This window comes from Patagioenas fasciata, chromosome Z (genome assembly GCF_037038585.1).
Source record: "Patagioenas fasciata isolate bPatFas1 chromosome Z, bPatFas1.hap1, whole genome shotgun sequence".
NCBI classification, from domain to species: Eukaryota; Metazoa; Chordata; class Aves; order Columbiformes; family Columbidae; genus Patagioenas; species Patagioenas fasciata.
Window position 1 is genome coordinate 85,222,747 of NC_092560.1, and position 22,864 is coordinate 85,245,610.

General features: G+C 53.2%; 1 protein-coding gene across 2 annotated transcripts; it reads right to left on the reverse strand.

Annotated features, from left to right (window-relative positions):
- Positions 1-5,856: 5,856 nt before the first annotated feature.
- LOC136114914 (ferrochelatase, mitochondrial) lies at positions 5,857-22,733 on the reverse strand. 2 transcript variants are annotated; one of them, XM_065860631.2, is made up of 11 exons: positions 22,586-22,733; positions 20,059-20,164; positions 18,728-18,847; positions 18,176-18,324; positions 14,042-14,176; positions 13,352-13,458; positions 12,622-12,720; positions 11,801-11,908; positions 10,701-10,865; positions 10,209-10,268; positions 5,857-9,779 (listed from the first exon to the last, which is right to left on the reverse strand). In XM_065860631.2, the coding sequence occupies exons 1-11, from the start codon at positions 22,650-22,652 to the stop codon at positions 9,645-9,647; spliced, it is 1,251 nt and encodes a 416-aa protein (XP_065716703.1). In that variant the 5' UTR covers positions 22,653-22,733; the 3' UTR covers positions 5,857-9,644. The 2 variants fall into 2 exon arrangements, with proteins under 2 accessions (XP_065716703.1, XP_065716704.1); XM_065860632.2 differs by having other exon boundaries at positions 20,059-20,161; positions 22,586-22,717.
- Between the last annotated feature and the right edge of the window lie 131 nt (positions 22,734-22,864).

Sequence of the window (22,864 nt, forward strand, 5' to 3'; positions counted from 1 at the left end):
CCAGCACCATGTCCCCCAGGCCAGCACCGTGTCCCCGAGGCCAGCACCGTGTCCCCCAGGCCAGCACCATGTCCCCCAGGCCAGCACCGTGTCCCCGAGGCCAGCACCATGTCCCCCAGGCCAGCACCGTGTCCCCCAGGCCAGCACCGTGTCCCCGAGGCCAGCACCATGTCCCCCAGGCCAGCACCGTGTCCCCCAGGCCAGCACCATGTCCCCCAGGCCAGCACCGTGTCCCCGAGGCCAGCACCGTGTCCCCCAGGCCAGCACCATGTCCCCCAGGCCAGCACCGTGTCCCCGAGGCCAGCACCATGTCCCCCAGGCCAGCACCGTGTCCCCCAGGCCAGCACCGTGTCCCCGAGGCCAGCACCATGTCCCCCAGGCCAGCACCGTGTCCCCCAGGCCAGCACCGTGTCCCCGAGGCCAGCACTGTGTCCCCCATGCCAGCACCACGTCCCCCCGGCCAGCGCTGTGTCCCCTGGGCCAGCACCGTGTCCCCGAGGCCAGCACCATGTCCCCGAGGCCAGCACTGTGTCCCCCATGCCAGCACCATGTCCCCCAGGCCAGCACCGTGTCCCCCAGGCCAGCACCGTGTCCCCCAGGCCAGCACTGTGTCCCCCATGCCAGCACCATGTCCCCCAGGCCAGCACCGTGTCCCCCGGGCCAGCACCGTGTGCCGTGCACAGCGCAGCCCTGGCACTGGCACCGCCGGAAAGGCACCGTGGGCTCGTTATCTTCAATCTAACCTCAGCACCGATTTGTAACCTTGGGGTTAATGAAATCACAGAAGAACTCATTTTCACGCTCATTCTCTCCATATCCCTCGCTCGACACTGAGCCACGTTCTGCCATTAATTAGGTTTACGCTGCTTCATTTAACTTTGCTGGGTGGCCAGCGGTGCAAATGAAAGCAGAGCGGCCTCCCCAGCGGTTTGTGCCAAAGAGCCCAAGCGCGGCCGCTCGTGTCTCCACGCCACCTGCACCCGGGGACACCCAGTCCTGCTGCCGCTGGATGGGGACCTGATCAGAGCCACGACACCGACACCGAGGGGTGCAGCCCTGGGCGGGTCGTTTCCACCTCACTGTGGGGTCTCCCTGGGGAACGCGTTTCCCGGGCACTGAGCAGGGGCACATCTGGAGGAGGAACCGGGACACATCTGGAGGAGGAACCGGGGCACATCTGGAGGAGGAACCGGGGCACATCTGGAGGAGGAACTGGGGCCGTTTCATCGCGGTGACAAAAAGCTGAGGGGTGACGCGGGGCGGGATTTGGTGGCTTTCCCAGGGCTGGGCTGTGACTCCCACGCCCGGGTCCAGGACGGACTGTGTGTCCTGAGGCGAGGGGACCAAATGCATTACAGAAACCTCAGTTTTGTCACCAGTATTAAAAGACCAGATGATCCTTAAGGTCCCTCCCAACCCAAAGCATTCTCTGATTTTATGATATTTTGATTTTAGCACATGTGTCACAGAGAAGCTTCAGTCAAACACCGGAGAGGAAAAAGCCACTAGTGCTGGGCTGGGTGGGCCGGGCAGCGGAGGCAGCCAGTGTCAGCGCACACGGAGCAGGAAACGCGGGATCAGCTCTGCCCACCGCCAGATGGGCTGCTGGAAAAATGCCTTTCAGCCTCTGCACATATAAAACCTCTGCGAGTGACTCCAGGGTCCACCGGAGAAAGGCATAATGGCAGGAAGCCATAATATATTAAAACAGTAGATTAAAACAAACAAGAACACTTTGGATCATATTACACATCACTTTCCTCACGCCTGACAACAGAAGAAATCAAAGGCAGTAAAAGACAATCGTAGACCATAATGGCCTAATAACTCTGTGATAAAAGTGCTTGTGGGAGTTGGCTGTGAGGAGGCAGCAGGCGCTGGGCCCCGGCCCCACGGCAGCCGGGGGCTCGCTCGCCGCGGCAGAGATGGCGGCGGGTGGTGTTCCCGCGGTACGGATTGTCCTTAGAGTGGCAGGAGAAGGGTGACGGGGGGCTCTGCGTTCTGCACTGCAGCTCCCGGGGAGGAAACCCAGCCCCGTGGCTCACCTGCGCTGCACCCACGGCTGACCCCAACACCACACCCGCCCCGGCCCCTCTGACCCTCCAGAGCCCTCCTGGCGCCGCACGAGGCGCCGCGGCCCCGGCGGAGGGTTTGGCAGAGGCCGCGGTTTGCAGCGGTTTCCCCGGCGCTGCGCCCTGCGAGCCGCGGTGATGCTCCCGGCCCTGCCGGCGCGTTTCTGCTCCCGCCGCTGTGTCGGGCTTTCCTCGCCACCGGGGAGTGTGGATGTGTCCTCACGTGCATTTCTGAGAGCCCTGGGAAACCGCGCCATAAATCAGCAGGAGGTAATGCCGCCCTTTAGGACTTCGTGGAAACGTGCTTCGACATCAAGGCAATGAGACAGGCTTGACTTCCAACTCCGCATCGCGGGTCTGGTCACACCTGTCACACCTGTTGCTGCTCCACCATGCGCTGCAAAATGCAGCGGGATGTCCCTGTCCCCATCCCGGTGACATGTGGCTCCTTTTCCTGCCCCGTGAGCAACACGATCGCGGGCACCGTCCCCTCCTCGGGGGACGGGCAGTGACAGCTCCTGCGCTGCCTCCCCAGGCTGTGGCCCCTGACCGCGGCCTTTGGGGCGCAGGTGTGAGCGGCAGCTGCTCCCCACACGGCCCCGGGGGATACCAGGCCATCCATCTCGGAGCCGATCCATCTCCGTGCAGTCACGTAAAGGATGCTGCTCAGCCAGGCCAGGGCATGCAGATTAACCTTGGCGGGCACTTACTGATGAGCACAAATTCAGCAGGAAAACACAAGGCAGAGTTTTAGATCTGGTCCAGATCTGCAAACCCCAGTGCTCCCCATGCGAGGTGGAATGTGCCTGTGATGGCTTGAATTCCTTGCCCACGGCTGGGGCAGAAGGTGCGGGGGAACACGCGGCGGGTTTTGGGGGTGTCGAGGGGCCGTATGGGCTGACACCCCCGTTTCCTCCTGCAGTGCGGGCTCTGCCCCCACACCTGCTGCCCATCAGCACCTCGTTAGTGCGGGGTCAACTTCCTGCCCCTCCCTGTGCTGGTGGGGTCTGTGTGGAGGGGTTGATCTCTCTGGGCTCAGCTCAGCTCTCCTCTCTCCTGGTCCTGGGAGCAGAGTTGGGGACAAATCCTGCTGGATTTTGCTGGGATGGGCACTGGGGGCGAGTCAGGTTCCCCTTGTGTGCCAGGAGAAGAGTGTTCTCCTGCCTCTGGGTGCCGGGGGCAGCCCAGCTCACTGTGGCTCCCCTGCAAGCAGCATCCCCTGGAGTTCAGCCTCTCTGGGGAGTCTTACACCTCAACAGTTGCACCTGGATAACCTCTCTCTGTCTTTAGGCACCCAAAGGTGAAAATGTGTCCCCAGGAGAGCAACCTGGGTGGCGAGTGAGTTGAAATTGCCACTTGCCTGGGTGTTTGCCCCCGAGAAGTGTGTCTGTGGGGCTGGGAGGTTGCAGCAGGGCAGGGACTTTTTCTCCCAAGTAACAAGTGACATGATAAGAGGAAATGGCCTCAAGTTGTGCCAGGGGAGGTTTAAATATTGAATATCAGGAAACATTTATTCCCATAAAGTGTTGTTGGGCACTGGAACAGGCTGCCTAGGGGAGTGGTGGAGTCCCCATCCCTGGAGGGGCTGGACAAACACAGCGATGAGGTTCTCAGGGACACGGGGCAGTGCCAGCGTGAGATTAACGTCTGGACTCGATGATCTTGAGGGTCTTCTACACCCAAGCTGACTCTGAGACCCCTGTCCTGGCTCCACCTGACTCACAGCGCCTGGAGCGGCAGAACCACCGTGGGCTCCGCTGCGAACAGACGGGTGAGTGCGGGCATTGGGTGGTGCTGCTGGGCCCTGCGGAGGGGACGGCGGAGCCTCCAGAGCCATCGCGTGTTGGAGTGAGAGCTGGCGTTGGGTGGTGCTGCTGGGCCCTGCGGGGGATACGGCGGAGCCTCTGGAGCCATCGCGTGCTGGGCGAGGCGGGGTTGCAGGCACCTGCGTGTGCGTCGTGAGGCTCTGTGTCATGGTTGCTAGAGAAGGATGATGCTAGCGTCCTCCCAGGGTGGCTCTGGGATGGATTTTTTGGTGCAGCGAGCTTGGAGGAGCCAGTTTGTGGTGGGGCCAGTGCTGCCGTGAGCAGGCAGGCGTTATTAAGTATCTCCTGGTGCCATTGTGACCTCAAGTTGCGCCAGGAAAGGTTCACATTGGGTATTAGGAACAATTTCTTCCCCAAAGGGCTGTGGGGCATTGGAACAGGCTGCCCAGGGCAGTGCTGGAGTCACCATCCCTGGAGGGGTTGAAAATACACAGAGATGTGGTTCTCAGGGACAGGGGCTAGTTCTAGATTCAGGTTAAGGTTGGACTTGATCTTGAGAGTCTCTCCCAACCAAAATGGTTTATGATCTGTGATTAAGTGCTCTCCTGTTGGGCTTGGTTTGGTTTTGTTGCCTCTGCTGATGCTTGTGGGTCTCTGCAGGTCCAGCAGAGCCGGGTTTGCTGTGCGCGGCAGCTCTGGTGCCCAGTCCTCGCTCCACAGTGGGTGGCACGGGGATCGCGAGAGGTGCAGACATGGGAACCGCGTGATCCCGGCGCCTCGGGGGTGTGGTGGGCACGACCCTGGTGGTAACCGGGGTCTCCGAGCAGTTGGCTCCATGTTCACAGGAGTTCAGGGGGTGTTTGGAGCAGGGGCTGTGAAAACCTGGGTGTTCCCCAGCGGTGCAGAGGAAGCCGCTCCCTGTGCTGGGTGCTCTGCGCCTGCGCAGGAGCCGCTTAGCTTTAGGTTGGGACTAGAAAGAGGGACAGGTGTATTATTATTTCCCCTTTTCCGCTGAGACAAAGCACACAAATGGATATAATCCAGTGGATATAATCTCTGGGTTCTGGGCCCGGAGCTGCAGGTGGGTGCCCCCCCTTCCCCATCACACAGGGGGTTCCAGCCCTAAATGGGATCGAACGTGGTGATCCCAGAGCCAGGGAGTGGAGTCTCAGGATGGGGGTGTTGTGCAGGACCCCCACCAGGCCGAGCTTAAGGTGTGAGCTGGACCGGGGGGACAAGGCTTGACTCAGGATGTGCCAACAGGCACATGGGGACGGTGGTGACAGCTCATGTTACACGGCAGTGGTGACAGCTCATGTTATATGGCAGTGGTGACAGCTCATGTTATATGGCAGTGGTGACAGCGAGTGACTGACAGCCCTGCCACCAGCCCAGCACTGCTGTGACAGCCCGGGCAGAGGGCGGTAGGAGGGAGCTGGAACCAGAGCAGGGTCTGAGCTGGAACCAGGATCAGGTGCACAGGCCGAGTGCTGAAATCCAGACCGCGGGCTGCAGCTGAAATCCAAACCATAGGGCTGGAGTTGGAGCAAAGATGCTGGGGCTGAAAAATCACTGAAACTGCTACTGGGCAGACAGGGACAGAAATCAAATGTGTGTGTGTGGGAGAACTGTTCTGGTCGTTGTTTCTGTGGTTTTCTACCAGGCATGGAGGTTACTGAGGTTCCACCTGTAACTTCCTAAAGGGCGAGCGAGCTGATGCTTCCACATTAGAGATACCTTTGGGTTCCAATAAACAGGGCCCTTCACTCCCCATCACCTGCCCCATCAGTCTGGTACCCAGAGCTCGCTAAGGATCAGCTCAAGTGTGCGACCCTCAGCACTGCTCTAGAAAACTATCAGCAAAGCGCCTGATTTTTAACGTGAGAAATAAGCTGCCTGGAGACTGCTGGTAACTGGGTAAACTTACAAAATTCAAGTGCAAGTCTTTTATTCACCATCTCTTGAGCCTGTTTGTACAGAAAGCCCAAAAACCCCTTTTCACAGAAAGCACAGCTCAGTTGTTTCTTTAAAAAAATTTAATTGAAATCCGTCTTTATGGCAAACGATACACAGTAAGATTATACAAATTGTTTGCGTTACATTAAGTGGAAGTCCTTGTTCAATCTGAAATGCATATGTTGGGCTAAACACAAGTATTTGTATACATCTGGCATTAGAAAATAAAAGGGACTTTTCTCTCTCTTGCAGCTGACACTTCGCGTTGATTTCCAGCTCTCCGGGTGTGACAGAAAGGGAGAATAAGGTGAGCTTCTTGATATTCCCAGAAGCAGCGCAGTCCCGTGGAACCCGGCTGGGAGAGCCTCATGTCCAGGGGAGCAGCTCACCCGGACACCCCCACAGCCCCGCTTTGGGAAGGGATCGTGTTTCTCAAACAGTCGCTAATGTGGGACTTGAGTCAGGAGAAGAGCCTGATCGTGAGCACATGCTGCACATCATCCCACCTGCAAACCCCTTCCTCGCCAGCCCTCTCCTCGGGACACCAGGGCTGTTCTGTCGGGGCGTCTGTGAACGATGAACACTCGCAAATGACACAAAGTACCACACAAGGAGTGCAATTAGTAATGAAAGCAATCAAACGAGATGACTGTGGGAGGACGAGCGTGTCCCGCTGCCAACACTCAGCGCCCAGCCCCGCTCAGCCCGCGGCCGGCCCGTCGGTAGCACCAGACACGGCACACAGGCCACCCGCAGCGGGGCCGGGACCACGATCTCCCAGCGCAGCGGCGACACGTCCCCAGCGCAGCGGCGACACGTCCCCAGCGCAGCGGCGACACGTCCCCAGCGCGGGGACAAAGGCACGTGAACGGCGGCACTGGGCAGCAGCCGCCTCGGAGCCAGCGCAACGCGGAGCCCACCCGCGCCTTGGGGACGTCAGCTGCGAGAGGACACGGATCCTTCCTCAGAATCACAGATTAGAACAATCTCTTGATCACAAATAGGACCTGGGAGACCAGCTCGGAGATCGGAAGCATCTAAAATAAGGCCAGATGAACTCCACTGCTCGGCAGCATAGTCAGAAACACTCCCGAACAGAAAGCCCAGGATGAGAAGACTCCAATGGCAGCAGAATCCCCACTGTTACCAGTCTCTCTGTTACCTGATTTCTGTTACAAACACTAAGCAGAGCTGCCAGCTACCTTGCCCAGGCAGTTTTCCAACAGGCTTTTGATGCTGCACCGCGACAAAACAACGTGTGCTCAACAGCAGGACAGAGCGATTTTCCATGATCCCTTCAGTGAAATGAAGAACCCGCCAACTCCACGAGATGAGATCCATCTGCTAAAAGCTGGAAAATGAAGTGACTTCTACATTATGGTCTAACAGCAGCAACAGGCTTAGTAATTATCTCACTTGTGGTTACCATACTAAAAAGTGGATTTTAAATACCCATTATTACTGGGACAAACGTAATGCCTCATGATCAGTGCTGGCCACACTTGCAGCGCTCCCTCCAGTATTGAAACAAAAAGCCAGTCGGTATTTACAGTATCGCAGTGTTCACATGAAGTTAACCTCTGCTTCCCAGCTTCAGCCACACTTGTAAACGTGGTGGCCACAACCTGGACTGGAAGGTCAACACAGCCTTGGGCTGGTAGGAAAGAGGTAAAGTAGGAAGCTCTTACAAACCAGACGGCTTCCTGCTGACCCACACGTGTCAGCAGCGAAACGGCAACGGAGAAAGTTCTTTGTCCAACAGGAGACGTGAGGCCAGCGTTCCCTTCCCAGCTATACGGCAGACGCTTTATTCTTTTGACATTGATTCAAAGCTTTTCCACAGAAATGTCTGAGCGAGGGCAGGAATGGGCGCTGGGTCCCCGTCCTGCAGAGGCAGCGAGCGCAGAGCGAGGAGAACGGGCTCCAGATGGCACGGGCACCGAGGGCCAAGGAAGACTTGGTTCTGCTGAGCAGCAGGGGGCTGTGGGACCTGGGGTTCCGGCCCCGGAGCAAGCTCAGTCTGCCGTGCTACAATCGCACTGGGAAGCTGGGGTGGCAGCGGAGACGCGTCCATGGGCTCTGGACATGCGGGAGCCTGCGGGCCCTGGTGAGGCTGCGAGCAGGACCACACTGCTCCATGGCAGGACTCGGCACACGGGCTGCTCATTGCTTTACTGCCCTGTGTTTAATTCTTCTAACAAAAAACAGAACAAGATAAACCCCTGTTATAGCAACAAAGGCCTGGGTTTTTTCAACAACCCTATCCTTGAAAGATCAGAGGTTGAAACTGTTCATGCCTCACGATTCCACAAGCAAAAAGAGCTGTCTGAGCAGCATGGCATCTGCTCCTCAAGCACCACCAGTGGCCGAATCATCAGTTTACAGAAAACAACCTGCATTGCCAAAGTGCCGGCGTTTCAGTGCTAATTATGTCAAGTAAACATCTCTCCAGGAAGCAGACAGGCAGAGCACCCCGGGATGGCTCCGACACACAGACAGTGCCAGCTCTGCTCTGGCCCCAGGACCACACTGAGGTGCTGCGGTTCTGCTGCTCTGAGGTCCCCAGTGCCACACGCGGGGCAGTGACCGGCCTACAGAAGACCCCTCCTGTCCCAGGAGAACCCCGACACCATCCCGGTGCTCACAGGGAGGGAATTCTGCCCCAAAAAGGGTGTTCACACTACAGAACTCCCACTGCTCAGCAGCGGATCCAGCAGGGCTGAGGCACCCAGACACCTGCCAAAGCGAGCACAAAGTTCCACTGGGTTGGGAGCCCGTCCTCCCGGCGCCATCGCTGCCCAAATGTAACAAAGTTCGGCTGTTGACAAAGGTAAGCGCAGCGTCACCACCGTGTCCGTCCGTCCTCACCCATCACCAGCTCCGTCTGCAGCCACAACAGCAGCTGGGCTCGCCAGTTGTGCCTCCGAACCCTACGGGTACCTGCAAAACCCACTGGGCTGCAACGGGAAGCGCAGAGCAGAGCTATCAACCTCCTGAGAGCAAGCCCACTGCCTACACTTATTTACCCAACAGAGAAAGCCCTTTCAAATAGTAATTTTAAAAAGCCGTTTTGCAACATGTTTCGGTGCACACTGCTGATGGCAGCCAGACTGGAAACACGGACAATGTGAGCGTGTTCTTCACATCGCCCAAGCAGGCTCGTCCTTTCCTTTCATGCTCCCCAGACGCAGTGGCTCTCCTGCAGAGGATGAGAGCGTTTTCTCTAGCAATGGAAACACATCTTGTGCGTTCTACTATCCCAGCTGAGCTTCCACCAGAAGTTAAAAACCAAACCAAAGCCTTATCTTTATGTTCTAAAAATATATGTGCATTACTCAAAAAGCACTAGAAGTCACTTGATCGTCAAACTGCCTGAAAAACCACTCTTGGAAGAGACAATCAGTGACTACACTGGTTATACTGTACCTTAAGCAAAACCAAACCAAATAACTGTACGCTTGACCTGCAGAGCTGAAATGAATACACTCACGACAAAACTGCATACAAATAAATCCCTGCAGAGGAAACAGAAGCTAATTGGTAGAAAAGGGGTTTTTAAAGTTTTTCAGTGCATACTTATGGGCTCACGCTAAGTCCAATCAGAATCAGACGGAATGAGATCTCTTCACATCTCGCAGGATAAACGCCCTTATTCCCTACTGTCTACAAACTCTTCTCAAACAAAGAAAACCTAAGGAAAAGGAATCAAAAAACTCAAGTTGTCCTCATTGTCCCACGAGGTCACGTCCCAGACCAGCGCCCGCGGCGGTGACGGGAGGGCCTGGTCAGGCGGTCTGTCCCGGGGCCGCCCCGCGCCGCCGCTGCTCTGCCCGTGCTCTCCCGCTGGCCCTCACGGCTGCTGGCTGGTGAAAAAGGCCTTGGTCTCCCTGCAGACGGGGTTGACGCAGAGCGGGCAGCACAGCGTCAGCTGCCGGGAGCAGACCTCGTTCGACTGCAGGTGCGAGCAGACCAGGTCTGCCAGGGCCTGCAACACAGGGAATTGCGCATCAGAACCGAGCAACCCACCTGCACACCGTAACAGAACGCTTGGACTCGTGTCACCGAGTTGTGTATCCATCAGACTGTGCTTTTAAGCACTTCCCTCTGCTACTTCAAGGAAAATCCTGCTTTAAAACCGCATCGGCACAACATCTTACAAGAAATATTTCATTAGAAGATTACTACAAATGAATACAAAACTGTTTTTCTTTGTCAAACCAAACTTCTGAACTTCTTTGAAACAAACCCAACACAAACCGTGGTAAAAGAAAACACTACGTGGTATATAGACTAAGGGTCTCCACTTCTGTTCCTCCACTCAAAATACTTTAAAACGACAAGACAACACCCGTAATCTAGTAGGAAACAAACACAGAGCTGCAAACTTGTGTGGCTATTACAGCAAAGCGGGTACCTTGGAGAACAGTGGGTTTCCATTGAGAGACTCCGCTCTTCTGATATTTTCAACTCCGCACTGAATCAAAAACAAGGAGGAAAAAGTTTAAGTCTTCTGGAACCTTCACTGGCCAGCTTTCAAAAATTCCCCCTTCCTAGTTCATTCAGAGGTTCCCCCAAAATGCTGAGACTAAAGGCAATACCACATTTTTCAATACAGTAAAAATAACTATGATGCAAAATTTCACGCTGTTGCCAAAAATCAATAATTTTTTTTAGTAAGGATAATAGTGGTTTAAAGAGTTAAATGTAGAAGGCCAATTCTCACCTGTTTTGTGTGGCTGAAAATTAATTTGAGTTAAGCCAGTTCAGATTAATTTTCAATTTACAGAAACATAAAATTTGCCCCAAATCATATTGCAAGAAGCAGCCACAAAGCAAATTTCAAACCAGGAAAAGTAATCTTGGAGCACCACTTTCCAAAGAGTTATAAAAACCACAGACCATTTACCTCATTCGCTAGAACTTGGGCATACTCGATATCCAGCTCGTAGAGCGTTTCGATGTGGTCACTGGTGAAGGCGATTGGGACCAGCAGCATGTTCTTCTTTCCCCTCTGGCACAGCCCTTTGATGGTCTCATCGGTCTGCGGCCCAAGCCAAGGCATCGGTCCAACCTGGAGGAAAAGGGGGAGGCAAATTAAAGAGAAAAATAAAACAGAAAAAAACCCTCATTAAATCAGTCTTGCAATGAACAACCATGCTTTCTTAAGCAGGACAACAGATCAGATTATGGTTAACACGGGGCCAGTTACTTGTATTTCTCTGCTACTGCTAGTACCTTTCACCTTGTTAATTTTCTTATGAAGACGTGCTGCCCTGCTGTTCACATCCCAGAGGAACAGAACCCGGGCTGGCCTAAGGAGACTCTTACTAAAATAAATGACAGTTTAAACACAGGTCTGCTCTTTTCAGTTCAACAACACCCTGGCCAGGGTTTACCTGCCTTTTCCAGGGCATTCTGCCCTTTCCTCTCTACTATTCGGGGCTGATGTACCATAATATGCAATTTAGAGAACAAGACAACAATGGCATGATGGGTGTAACCCCCCTGAGACGTAAGGTCCCTTGTACTATGTAATTCTGGTAGAACCGATGTTCCTTGCTGTTCGCAGCAGTGCTATAATAGCAAGTACAAAGTCATGCAAGCAGTCTCTGTCGAGAACAACGAAGCCTGCTTGGATTGGGCTCGTGTAATTATTCAGAATGCCCACTGCACAGGGATGACTCTGGAAAAATGGCTCAGAGATCCTCAAAAAGCAACACCTCAAAATCCAGCAAGTGCTCAATTCTTCCTTCTGACAGAGAAAGACAAATGCCAAACTGGATGTTACGAGATGGTAGGTTTTCTAACAGACACACAAAACATCTGCTTTAAAAGGATGCAATATAGAAAAAGGGTGAGAAGTTGCAGATAAAGAGTATCTGCAAAGATTCTGTTATAGCAGAAACGCTTGCTGAAAAAGGGCAAAAGGCACAGGGGTGATGACCTTCTCAAGCTGTAAGATCCTGAACTCCTGCAGAGCGCTGCAGCGGCTCCCGGCGCACGTACCTTGGACTGCCACACCAGCCGGTATGGGTTGGAGTAGTTCAGCTTCTCCATGACCCTCTGCACAGTGGCTCCCACTTCTTGAGGGTACGGATCGCCGCGGTTCACCACCTGCCACACAACACAGCACAGCTCTAGCTGCAGGAACGCGCTGGGCAGAGAGCACCCCAGCCCGGGGAGGGGAACGTGCAGAGAGCACCCCAGCTCGGAGGGGGGAACGTGCGGTGCGGGATGTGACTATCGAGTGCCTGGCTCATCCCAAACAGGGAAGAAAAACCGTGTTCCTGTCCAGCAAAATCAACCACAAAGCTGCTTTGCCAGTACACCTACTCCTCCTCCTTCACACGAGAAAATATACATTCTTCTATCGTATATAGACATGGTTACACTTTGGTAACAGCACCACGTTTTTGAAAAACAATCTGAGAGCCATGCCACTGCAGTTGCTGGTTGCTAACAGAGAATCAAGTCATTTAGTGCAACCTTGCAAAGATTTTACTTTCATTTCTTCAGGAAGAGTATTATCACCGCTTTCCAGAGGTGAGGAAATAACCCAGTTCTCCCCTCCACTACCATCCGGGTTTGAGCTGGCAAGTTGGTGAGGCCACGAAAGCAGCCAGGGAGCGTGACCCAACCCGGAGTGACCACAGTGACGTCTGTCGCCTCCAGCGCTGCGTCAGCCTTCCAGCTGCGGCTGGCCAACTCACCTCCTGCTCCTTCTACATGTGCCGGGCACTCCCACAGCTGGGGCCCTGCCCACTGTCTGCAAGCCCAGACCCAGGACTCTGGTCTAACAGGGACAGAAACGACGCGACACAACTCACAGACATGGGCAGCGAGTGAGCCGAGAAGAGGATGACGACGTCTTTCCTTTTGTCGGGTGGAAACATGTTCAGTTCCTTCTGTATGTGATCAGTGAAGCACTGTTCAGAAAAAACAACAAAACAAAGCAGAGACCTGAATCAGAAGCACTGAGAAGCACTATGTGATCTCAAATGATCTAACACAGGCAACATAAACATTCCAGGTTGCCCTAAGAACTTTGAAATCCCCTTTGGTAGGTGTGGGGCAACAGCGAGCCAGCAGGTATTGCACTGTCCAGCACAGCGTATCACCTGGGCCAGGCCCAACACATCAAAGGCCTCTGTGAACTTCTGAGCAGCCCAAGGGTTTGAAGATGCCAGTAACAAGCTTATGGAACAAAAGGAACTCAACCCAGCTCTCCTCCATCTTCTTTTAGTACATTCTACAGCTAAAACGTCTCGTAAGCTTTGTTAGAAGCTAAGACATGATCTAAGTCAAGTGTTTCTTCAGAATGCTTCTGTTGCTTAACATGATGCTGTGTTATTCCAGGCAGCAACTACTTCTAAAAAGGAACCTCAGCAAACGTGTATTTCCTCAGCTCTCTGCTGTTGTAAAGTCCGGTGCAATGCAATGATCCCAGGTTCCTCCACCAGCCCAAGGAAAGCCCAGGGAACGGCGACTCGGGCCCACCTCAGACCCGCTCGGCTCCCACCTGGTGCTGCTCACGTCAGCGCACACACAAACGCACACCTGAATGAGCAGGGGATGTGTGGGCCATCGGTCGATTATACTCCACTTCATCTTCGGCTTCTCCCCCTTTTTATGATAGTGGCGATAAATGGCATTCAAACTGCTTCCTGAAAGGCAGGGAATTAAGAACTTAAGTTCAGCCACGGAATTAGCAACTTGGCAGATGAAAACAGTTTTGTAGCAAGGTATTATACTTTAAAATTGTATTTTTAAATGCTATATATTTAACATTTAAAAAGATTTAATATTTTAAAAATATTTAAAATGCAAGCTTAAATCAGAACTGAGAGCCTCAAATGGGAACAACCATATCAAAGTTCATACAATGTACCAATTATATCAAAGTTCGTATAACGTGCCAGCCAAGAACAATTTGCTGAACGACTATTTAACTGAAGAACAATTATTGCTCTAGTCTCCATGAAGAGAGCTCACTCAGTGGTGTTCCTGAGCCTTCAGTTTATGTTATCTCACCATCACAAAGGTAACATAAAGCTACCCTGAATAAAGAAGTCTCTACCCAAAATTCGGAATTACAGGAAACTCTGAGGAGCCTGAGCTGGCAATGGAGCCCTGGGGAAGGGACACTCTGAGGGTGGGACGCTGGCAGCGATGTTCCCTGGGCTGGCAGACAGAAAGGTGGACGCGTTCCCCAGGACAGACGCGGGGCCGCTGTGCTGGCAGACTCACCGGTGGTGGAGCAGCTGTACTGCGGGTACTGCGTGAAGGCGACGGCTCTCTCCACGCCGTCCCGCTCCATCTCCTCGATCGCCTCCTCGGTCAGCGGGTGCACGTAGCGGAAGCCAATGTAGTACTTGTGAGGCGCTGCCGGCCACACGCAGCAAGGGAAACAGCAGAAAACAACCAAGAACTCTCAGTAACAGCTCATTAATAAGGATGAAGTACAGAACCACCCAGACTGAAGCTACTGAAATGAATGTGTTGATAGTTTTCTGGCTACTTTTCTAAACCACTGTCATATAAACGCATCTTTCTTCGGCCAAGTATTTTTGTGGTCACTCACTGTGCTGTTAGCAGAATTCAGAAGTGATTAATACTATTGTTTGCTTCCACAAGAAGCACCATTCTTCTGGTTTTACTTAGTTTAGCAGAGACGTGCTTTCCAAACCCTGCAGAGCTCTGACATGGTACTGGGCAAGTTCTGATTTAGAGGCAGTATTGCCAAAACCGCGTCGTTACGAGATGCCAAATGCACACTGCCGTGCCCTAACACAGATCACAGCTGCAGACGCGCTACGGGCTTCCTAACGGCACAGCTCAACGCGCCTCCTGAAACCACAGCTTGGGTGGTTTGAATACACACATATCACTCAAATGCCAAAACCCTGCGAAAGACGAGGCTTTCTCCACTCTGCCATGCAAAAGAAAACACATTGCTTAAGCAGTTTGCACATACCAGGAAATCTTATTTACCTAAACTTCCAAATGTAATTGGGCTGCAATTTTGTGTTTCCATTTCCCATCTCTAATCTTTAGGGTGTCAGCTGCGAGGTTTGGGGAGCATGGTCTGGTTAGCGGGAGGGAGGATGGGGAGGTTTGCTGGTTTAGTTTGTTCTTCTAAGCAGAGGACAGAGGTTTGCAGGAGAACAAAAGCAAAGTTCCTTTTCGGGTTTTTGGGTGAGCAGATCTGAACGAACATGTCCCGGGTTTCTGGAGGAAGCAGATGTCCCGTGTGGTGTCCGTCCGCCCGTCTGTGCAGGGTTCGCAGAACAGCTTTGGTCAGCCCCAGTTCTCTGGGAGCAGCAGCAAATAACGACCCAGCTTCAGAAGCCCCGGGAGCCAGGGACCTCGGTAATACTTTTAAACAGCATTAAAACGAGTCCAACTAACCAGAGCACAGACAGTGGAGTTGAACCTGGGAAAGGACACTCCGGGAAACAACATGGCCAACTTGGAAACTGCCTGCAAGGCTCCCCAGTATGAGGTTTTGTCCTGGCAGCAAAGGAGAGAGTCTCATGTCTGCACACATATTGTGCTGCTCCAGTGAGGTCAGAACTACTGGAAACAGAGCGACACCTCCTTCCACAAAGAGCTGCCGGTCTGAAGAACCAACGTGACCCCTCATCCTGTGAGCTTTCCATCTGCTCACAAGGGAATCTCAGGTAAAATACCGCTTGGAAGAAACACCACAAATCATTACCATTAAAAACAATCAAAAAGCAAGATGAGCCTTAACAAAGTATGATTACCACTGCAAGACATTAGCCTGTTTGAAACCAGAACTAAAAAATCAAAACAAAACCCAAAAAACAATAGAAATAGATTTTCCTGCCATCATGTCTGTGTGTTTTATTCTCACAGCCTACTGAGCCTGCCCAGCCCCGCTCATTCAGAAGGAAAAACTCTCATCCATTTTCAGAGAGCTGCCTGTAACAATGAAGATTCATTTTCAAATGATTTTGCTTCCAGATGACATAGGTGAGGCTGCTTATTTACTACTTTAGATTAGTCCCATTGCCAAAATATCACATGTCAAATGGATACTACAAGTCAGTGAATCAGCAGATTGATTAATCTAGGCAGGAGGGAACTCACAGGTGGTTACTGACACTGTCTAACATGAGCTCTTCAGCAACTGCAAATGAACAGCGACTATAAACTCTACGCCCCAAAAGTCCAGATCAAGGTAAAACAAATATCCAAAGTATTTCTCCTCTGCCACGTGTTTTAAGTCTTATCACCAAACCCGCCGGTTACTCATTAACAGGGCCTGGCGCTCCCAAAGTGCCACCACGAGCACACGATATCCCAAAACACACAGCCCGCTCTGGAAGCACAGTCAGCTGCTCCAAGCTGCTCTGAAGCAGCGCAGGACTCGGTGTCGCTGCAGTGCTCCTTGAAACGCGTAAGGAAACGGTTCGCACTCAAGTCAACTGTCAGCAGTGGCTGGCACCTTCGTTTTTCAAACTGCAGCTACTGTTAGGTAAAAAGCAGGTCTCTGAACAGCTTATCAGGTGTAAGAACTGCACAGAGGGAGGCGTGACTGCACAAAAAGTGCTCACAAAAGCAAATGGGAGTAGTACACTGAGAAACGCAGATAAACTTTCTAAGCGTTATCTCCAGCACCTGCTGCACGCCTGCCCCTTCGGGGTACGGCTGCTGCAAACGCCGCTGCCTCGCGCGGCTCTGCCCTCGCAGGGCCCACAGCGGGCACGCAGCTGGAGAGCAGCATCGCCAGAAAAAGGGCCGAACACCGTCGGAATGAAGGGATCAGTGACACCTTACATGAACAAACGAAATTCATTTGGTTCCAGCCTTCCAATAGCACTACTTTTCACCTCCCAGAGCCTTTTACCAATCTTCTACCTCTAGCCCTTTTCCACCCACGTCTGGAGCAGATGCCACAAAGAACTAAAACCGGCAAGACACAGAACGTGGCCGTCACTCTTGAGCGGCTATGTGAATGTGGAAGCTCAGAATTTCTGGTGCTGCCACTCACATTTATTAATGCCATGGGTTTAGTGTCACAGAGCAAGGAACTGTACCATAAAAGGTACTGTAAGCAACTGACCTCTGGCCTTCAACAAGCAGCAGAGACAAACCAGGCTTCTCGTTCATCACAGCTAACTGCACAACACCACAAGCTGAAGTCAAACTCACAACTCATCTGAAAGCAGCTTAGCCAAACTAGTGAAAATTCACCATGAATGCACTTAACCTGGGTGACAAGTGACTCGCACATCAGTTTGGCCTGAGGTTTTAGGAGAGGGACTGAACAGGGCTGAATCACCAATTACAGTTCTGCCAACGACCGCGGCTGTCTGTCTGCACACCCGGCCCACGGCAATCACGCGGCAAAACGTGGCAGCCGAAGCCCTCAGTGACAGGACATTCACAGCAGCGTCTGCCCCGTTCCCATCACAGCAGCGCTGGAAGGCAGTGCCGCACAGGGTGACCGTGTGAGTCACAGCTCCCTACGTGCAGAGCAAGGTGCAGAGCGATTCCATGACTCGCGAGCAAGGCTGTGTTCACCTTTAAAGTTCTCTGGTTATCCCAGACCTGGCACAGGCTGTTATCTGCTTTCACCCATGGCAAACCGCTAGGCCTTATCTCCCGCGCACGCCGGGGTGGGGCTCTGCTATTGCTCAAACACGCCCTGCACATTCATCTCCGAAACTGAAACTGCATCTGGCCTTCCAACCCATCTCTTCTGCAGTCCCAAAATCCAGCCCAATTGGTGTGCGTTCTTTTATCCATTATGAATAGTTACAGATTCAGACAACGTTCTAAAGGCTCTGGATACATCCGAGTGATAATTGCAGAGGGCCATTTCAGAGGAACAAAAGACACCTGTGGCTCTGGAGAGCAGTCAGACTCCCGACACCCTCCCACGCAGTCACCCGGTCTCTATGGGTGACTCCTCCTGCAGGATGAAACACATGAGAACCATGGAAAGGGGGACATCAGCAGGGCAGCTTTTCAGCCTGGGCACAGACAGAGGTGGCACGTACTGGGTCCAGCCCCAGAAGGTGCACCCATGTTTGGTTGGTGGTTTCCGGTGCTCCACTGTGTTATGCAGGCTGATTGAGTACAACAGCGCTCTCCAAAACCAAAGGCATTCTCCAATGTAGCCACAGAAGCGACTAGAGCACAAAAACATATCTGCATGCATGGGAATGCCAATGCTTTCGTATATGCTGAGTTTTTAACAAGTCAGAACTCCTGCAATATTGTTGTTAGCATTTCCTATCAGGACTGAGAACACTGTTCACACAATAAAAATGAAGAACCAAAAGCTGCTTTACAAGTGTATACTGTCAACACACGAGACAGAAGACTCGAGCGAGCAGAGCGAGGACATACCGGTGCGAGGAGACATGCTGTCCAGCAGCTTCACCATGCCCTCCCCCTGCAGCGCCGTCCACTTCTTGATGGGCGACCCGCCTCCGATCCTGCTGTACTGCTCCTGGATCTTCGGTGTGCGGCGCTTGGCAATGAACGGTGCTAATTTACTAAAGCATTCCAAAGGGACACGTATTAAAATCATCACCCAAGCCACCAGCCCTTTCCCCAAATCTCTGCTGCAGTGGGCTTTCTGCAGGAATCTCCCCAAACTACAGCACGCCAGCACTGCGTGGCTTGTTTTATTCCATTGCCCTTCCCAGCCTTACTAGGCGACAGAAAACCACAATTTGCCATTATCATAGAAACATAGAAGAAGATTAGATTAAAAGAAGATTAGATTAGAAGAGAATGATTTTGGCATGCCTGTTTCCAGTGAACTGTAACACCGTTTCTTGCACTGACTGGTCCCAAGATGAAACAGTCTTAAGAATGTCGATAAACACAGAAGCTACAGCTAAGACAGCAACACCCAACGCTGACTGTAATGCGCGAGTTCACAGCGTTTCTCACTTTTGAGCTGGAAGTGTCATTAGATCTCTGTCCAGGAAGAGACGAAGCAAGAAATCATGCACGTCATCCAGCCGTTCTGGACCTCCCATGTTTAACATCAAGATTCCTGTTTTAGGTTTCCTATGGAAGCAAGAGATATTTCAAATTCTAGTAAACTACTGCTTTTATTGTTATATATTATTATTACAAAACAATCAGCTTATCCTTCTGCATTTGCCTTCTGCAAAAGCAGCATCCTATTTAGAAGTTCATCCTGCTTAAGTAAAAATATCAACTACAAGCATGAATAGCCAGAGAGCAAGTATTTACATGACCTTTACTTAAAAAACCAAACCAAAAAACCCAAACCATTTCACAACACAGGGTTTAACTGGAAATTGGCAGATGAAGGCTGCCCGGGAGGTTATAAAACAGGGCCCACGGAACTATCTCAGCTGAATGCCAGCTGAACATTCCAAGCAAACCAAGCAGCAGCCTCCGCAGAAAGCAGACTAGCTACCCACACAGGTCTTTGTCTTCAGTACTGTGGAGACACAGCTCGCCCTCTGAAGCAGTGAAAGCAGCAAAGAGCCATTCTACACATAAAATAAGTGCAGAGTTGGCTCTGTTTGCGCTGTTGTTCTGTTGGCTGGTTGTTTTTTTTCCCCACAACGGGTCTTCTATCCCGGTGCAGGTCTGCAGTGTTCCAAGGATAACGTCCCTCCGAGCAGAGCGGAGCAGATGGCAGCACCAGCTCGTACAGAAACGGCTGCTGATCACAGCTCTCACCCAGGAGTCGCGTTTGCCCACAGAACCGATTCCCCTGTCTGAGAGAGCCCGGTGGCCAGGACCTCCCCGGACGGAGCCCAGGCCGCCTGCGGAGCTTTGCCCTCCCCTCCTTAACACCAAAGTCTCACAAAGGGAGACTGAGAGGAGCCCATGCATGCCCAGATGGGCCGGGACCTGTGTTTCCATTCCCCTCCTCCTGGAGCGTCTATCAGGAGGTTGCTGAATAAAGCCCAGGAAGCAGGAACCAGAATCTCAAATAATATCATCCTACTGTTTGTTCTTCTATTGTTTCAGCGCTGCCTCAGGCCCTACCATGGGCCATGGCCTGGCTGCAGAGAACAAGGTATCCTCACCCACAGGACTGGGAAAACAAGAGGCCTGTGAGTGCAGCCGGCCAGATAAAAGCAATCACACACGCACAAGACTCTAGATCAAGCCCCGTGACTGCCACATTTTACCACACAAGCAGCTTTGCTGTGCAAGTCAAGCAGCACAGTGTATCAGAGCGGGACAGCGGGCAAGGAGAGCCGGGCACGCCCGCCCAGGCCTCGCTGCAAACTCACCGCACGTCGGGCTGGATTTCGGGTTTGGTGCTCTCCGTCACGGCGGCCGCAGTCACCTGGCCCCTCCATCGCACCGGGACCCGCAGCTGGGAGCTGCTCCTCACTACTGGAAGACAGAGAACAGCACATTGACAACCCTGCGCCAGACGGGCACTCATCCCCCACTGCTACACGAACACGCTCGGCCGTACCGCAATGCTTGGTGTTACTCCCTTAAGCTCAGGTCCTGGAACCAAAGACAGTCATAAAATTGCAAGGTTCTGCCTTTCTTTAAACACTCTGTACACCAAAGGCTTTTCAGGTATCAGGTAGCAAACTAAAACCAACTAAAAGCCTCACTGATCTTTAAGCTTCAACCATAAGTCCAAAATAACTGGTGACAACACAAGAGAACATATGCGGGGCTGGCATGCTGAGGAATTATGTCAAGCTGTGTAACTCCTCATAGTGCACACATAGCTGGGCTAACTCTAGACAAGCAAAGTACTTCTGCAGCGCCTCCACAACGCGGGTTAGATGTTCAGGGTCCCCAGCAAAGCCCAGGACGGACGTCAGCACCCCCGAGCCCCAGGCACGCGCCCCTCAGCCGGCGCTGTGTCGGGCACAGCGCGCAGCCTTCGGTCTGCCCAGCCCCGCAAATTCTGCTGTTCCTGGATTTCAGCAGCAGCCGAACGCCAGGATACTTTACCTCCCACCCGCTGGTTGCTGTCTGCTTTTTCAAAAGCACACTTTGTCTTCCTTAGGAGTTCATAGTCATTACACGACGCTTTTGAGCGCAACAATAGTGTGAATTGCCCAAGATGAAAGAAATGGTTCAATTCTGCATTGCCGGCTCTCCAGCGATCGTTTGGTGCGACGCTTCCCTGGCCAGACTGCGGGAGATCAGCAGCAATTGAGCCCCAGCAGCACCGCGCTCGGGGTGCCCCGCCGAGAGGAGCATCGTGCAGTTCACAGCTCCCTAATAACATCCTGAACAGGCTGAATGCCCTCAAAACCCGCTGAAATCAATGACAGTGAAAAGCATCTTGCAAATCCCGCTTCTTACTGGGGATTAGGAGTGTGTAGCTGTGGATGCCTGTCTCTGCAGTGATATAAAAGGCTACAGACTAAAGAACTCCCATTCAAGCACCACTGATGCCAGACTCTTTTCAAATATTTATAATCTTCCTTCAGGTCTTAGCGTATTACTTTCTGAAGCACTGACAGTGTATGTAGATTATACAGAATACAAAGGCTGTATTGATCCTTCTGTAAATAGATACGGCAATGCATTTGTTTTACTTAAGGTGAGGTTCATGCACATTTCTACCCGCATCGCGAAGCGCGTGACGCAGAACACACAGGATGAGCGACGCTGATGCGTCCAACTTCCTGGAAAAAAGCTTTCTTTTGAAAGTTTGAGAAATAACACAATGGCAGGATTGGATCTGCGGCACCCCGGCGGGGTGACAGGGCGCCCAGGCAGGATGACACAGCACCCGGTGTGCCCGCGGTCTCCCGAGACGTCACCCGCTGCTGCAGCACAGCGGGGCGACCTGCGGTGTGTACAGAGAGAAACGGAAAGAGCTGCTGTGGATGGGGCACACAGAACTGCGTGTTGTACAACAGCGCACGGAACTGCGTGTTGTACAACTGTGCATGCAACTGCGTGTTGTACAACAGCGCACGCAACTGCGTGTTGTACAACTGTGCATGCAACTGCGTGTTGTACAACAGCGCACGCAACTGCGTGTTGTACAACTGTGCATGCAACTGCGTGTTGTACAACAGCGCACGCAACTGCGTGTTGTACAACTGTGCATGCAACTGCGTGTTGTACAACAGCGCACGGAACTGCGTGTTGTACAACTGTGCATGCAACTGCGTGTTGTACAACCGTGCATGCAACTGCGTGTTGTACCACCGTGCATGCAACTGCGTGTTGTACAATCGTGCACAAAACTGCGTGTTGTACAACAGCGCAGGGAACTGCGTTGTACAACAGCGCACAGATGTGCACGGACAGTCGATACAATGCACTTCTTAGTGCTACAATAGCTCTGAAACGGGCTTGTAACTGCACTTATTACCCACACCTCCCCGCAACCGGCCTTTTTGTGAAAAAGCAGCCTGTGAGCGGTTAATCGCGGGTGATTTTTACACAAACGCGTTCTGAAAAGGAAAGCGCCTCATTTAAAACGAAACTCCAGCGGAGGCGGGGCGGGGGGGGCACGACGGACAATGAAACACCGAGCCCGTTAGCAGCAAACGCCGAATTTCTCTCGGATGAAAAACCCCGCAGCCCCCGCGGAGGACGAATCATCCCCCGCCCGCCGCTCACTCCGCCGGCTCCAGGACGCGGACACCGGAGGCACCGGAGGCCCCGGCGCTGCCGCCAGCGTTACGCAAAGACACCTCGTTGTGTAACGCGCTCCCGGCGCTCCCGCCGCCCTCCGGCCCTCGCAGCCCCCGCCGCGCTGCCGGCAGCCCCCACACCGCCCGCCGGCCCCCCGTGCCCGGTTCCCGCGTTCGGCGCCCGCACACTCACGGTGACGCGCCGCTCGTCCGGCGGCGGCAGCGGCGGCGGCGGCCATCTTGGCGGCGCCCGCCCGCATTCCCTCAGACAGCCCCGCCACCGCCCCTCGGGCTCCGACAGCTCCACCGCCCACGTCGCCTCCGCCGCCGCCCCCCGGCACCGCCCCCGCTGCCGTACGGGGGCGTACGCCCCCGTACGGCAGCGGGGGCGGTGCCGGGGGGCGGCGGCGGAGGCGGCCGGGGTAGACGGGGCAGCCCGTCATTCCCCTCAGCCCGCCAATCCCCTCAGCCC